The sequence below is a fragment of the Myotis brandtii genome, unplaced genomic scaffold (assembly GCF_000412655.1).
Source record: "Myotis brandtii unplaced genomic scaffold, ASM41265v1 scaffold351, whole genome shotgun sequence".
In the NCBI taxonomy this organism is placed as follows: domain Eukaryota; kingdom Metazoa; phylum Chordata; class Mammalia; order Chiroptera; family Vespertilionidae; genus Myotis; species Myotis brandtii.
In genome coordinates, this window is record NW_005363502.1 from 3764311 (window position 1) to 3766394 (window position 2084).

General features: G+C 51.6%; 1 protein-coding gene across 1 annotated transcript in view; it reads left to right on the forward strand.

The window, feature by feature from the left end:
- RPS20 (ribosomal protein S20) overlaps positions 1-1212 on the forward strand; it is a 2977-nt gene extending 1765 nt beyond the window's left edge. The window contains exons 2-4 of the mRNA XM_005871672.1: positions 159-258; positions 545-618; positions 993-1212. Of these exons, the coding sequence (XP_005871734.1) occupies positions 159-258; positions 545-618; positions 993-1175 (357 nt within the window). The 3' untranslated portion in view covers positions 1176-1212. The remainder of the gene's footprint in view (positions 1-158; positions 259-544; positions 619-992) is intronic.
- The last annotated feature ends 872 nt before the right edge of the window (positions 1213-2084 follow it).

Here is a 2084-nt window from a genome sequence, read left to right on the forward strand (position 1 = left end):
GGGACGGATGGGGCTGGGGGGAGGCGGTGAGTAACCGAGACTCACTAGTCCCGGGGCTCCTGGCAATGGCGGAGGAGCCCGGGAGGCTTGTGCTAACGCTCGTCCCCAGGAGCGACAGACTTGACAAAGTTCCTCTGCTGTTCTCCCTCGGGCCATAGGCGTTTAAAGACACCGGGAAGACCCCCGTGGAGCCGGAGGTGGCGATTCACCGGATCAGAATCACGCTGACCAGCCGCAACGTCAAGTCCCTGGAGAAGGGTCGGTAGCTTCGGGGGGAAACATGGGGCCGGAAGGGCCGGGAGGGTCACTAGTTCTGTGCAAGATGGACCCGGAAGGAAGCTGACCCGGGTCGCTCGCCTTTGAGAAGGCAGAAGCTGATATTTCATTTTCACCGTGTCTTGCACCCCGCGGTTTGCGATGAGGAGACGATTGGTCGTTGAGTGGCGGTGATAGTTCTGTACGCTATTCTGAGCCGGCGGCGGGCAGCGTTTCCTAGGCGGCCTGGCTGTTTCGAATGAACTAAAGGGTGCTGCTTTCTCCCTAGTGTGTGCGGACTTGATCAGAGGCGCCAAGGAGAAGAATCTCAAGGTGAAGGGGCCCGTGGGGATGCCGACCAAGGTGAGTGAAGTGAAGCGAATCGCTGGGCTTGCTTCCGAGGGGGCTGTGGAGGGCCGGGGTCTGGCTTGGGATGCGGGGTTGGCTGCCCGGAGCTTCCTCTGCAGGTGGAGGGTGGGTCCCATTGAGGAGCTAATTGTAAGAGGCGGCGGCGGCGGTGGGGGCCTCCTGGCTGCTGTTGCTGGGGGAGGGGGTGCTTTCACAGCCACAGCTCCCGGGGGCTGCGGGGAAGGGACTCGCTGTGAACTGAAAGCATCTGGAACCTGTTGTGTGGGGAGGAGGGAAACTAAGGGGGAGCCCTTCAGCGTAGCTTCCAGGTGCCCGGGCCATGAGCATAAGTCCCTAAACGCCTGGCTGCCTTCCTTCCTTCCCTGCAGACGCTGAGAATCACCACAAGGAAGACGCCCTGCGGGGAGGGGTCCAAGACCTGGGACCGGTTCCAGATGCGGATCCACAAGCGGCTCATCGACCTGCACAGCCCCTCCGAGATCGTCAAGCAGATCACGTCCATCAGCATTGAGCCGGGGGTGGAGGTCGAGGTCACCATTGCAGATGCGTAAATCAGGCTTTTTAATAAATTGGCTATCTGTTGTTTAAGTTTTGTTGACTTTTATTTGTGATAGTGGCAGATCTTAGGGATATCGGTTTGTAGTATAAAAGGTTTCTGGCATGATTCTAAAGTGCACAGTGGATGTGATGTGAGCTTCCTTATATGGCTCTAAAATGATTAGTAGAAATGACTTCCATAGTTATAAGAGGACTTACTCGTTTTAATTCTGGCTAGAGATCTGAGAACGTTGGGCATAAAAAGCTTTGTAAAAGTGTAGGGTTTTTATTTTAAAATGACTACAGCAGAGACAACAAAACACATTTTTTCTTTTGGTAAGGAGTTCTAGTGAATAATTCATTTTCTTTAAGTATACAGTGCTGAAAATCTATGGAGATGCACAACTGTAGAGATAATAAAATCAGTATGAAGAGTAAAAGGAGCTACTCTAATCTCTTTAGGCTTTATCGCCTTGACCGTGGTATTTAGTAGCTGCTGCCCACACACCCCAATTTGCCTGGGAGAGTCCTGGTTTATGTCTGTATCCCCCATGTAAATAATGAAGTCTCCCTTTTACTCTCAAAAATGCCTTAGATTAGTTCTGGCCAATGTGGCGCAGTTAGGTGGAGCATTGTCCTGTACACCAAAAGGTGGTGGTTGGATTCCTGGTCAGGGCACATGTTGGGGGCGGGGTGGCTGATGGGCATTTCATATGGACGTTTCTCTCTTTAAAATAAAAAATGCCCTAGCTTAAATGCTAAATAATAAGACACCCCACAGTTAGATTCCTTTCTTCTTTAAGTCCTAACTGCCAGCTAGTTAGGATTGTAACAGTTTCCTAGATAAAGCATTAAGAGCCAATGGTGATTCATATTGCAGATGTCAAAACTTCTTGTTCCATCAGAGAACAGGTCACAGGGCA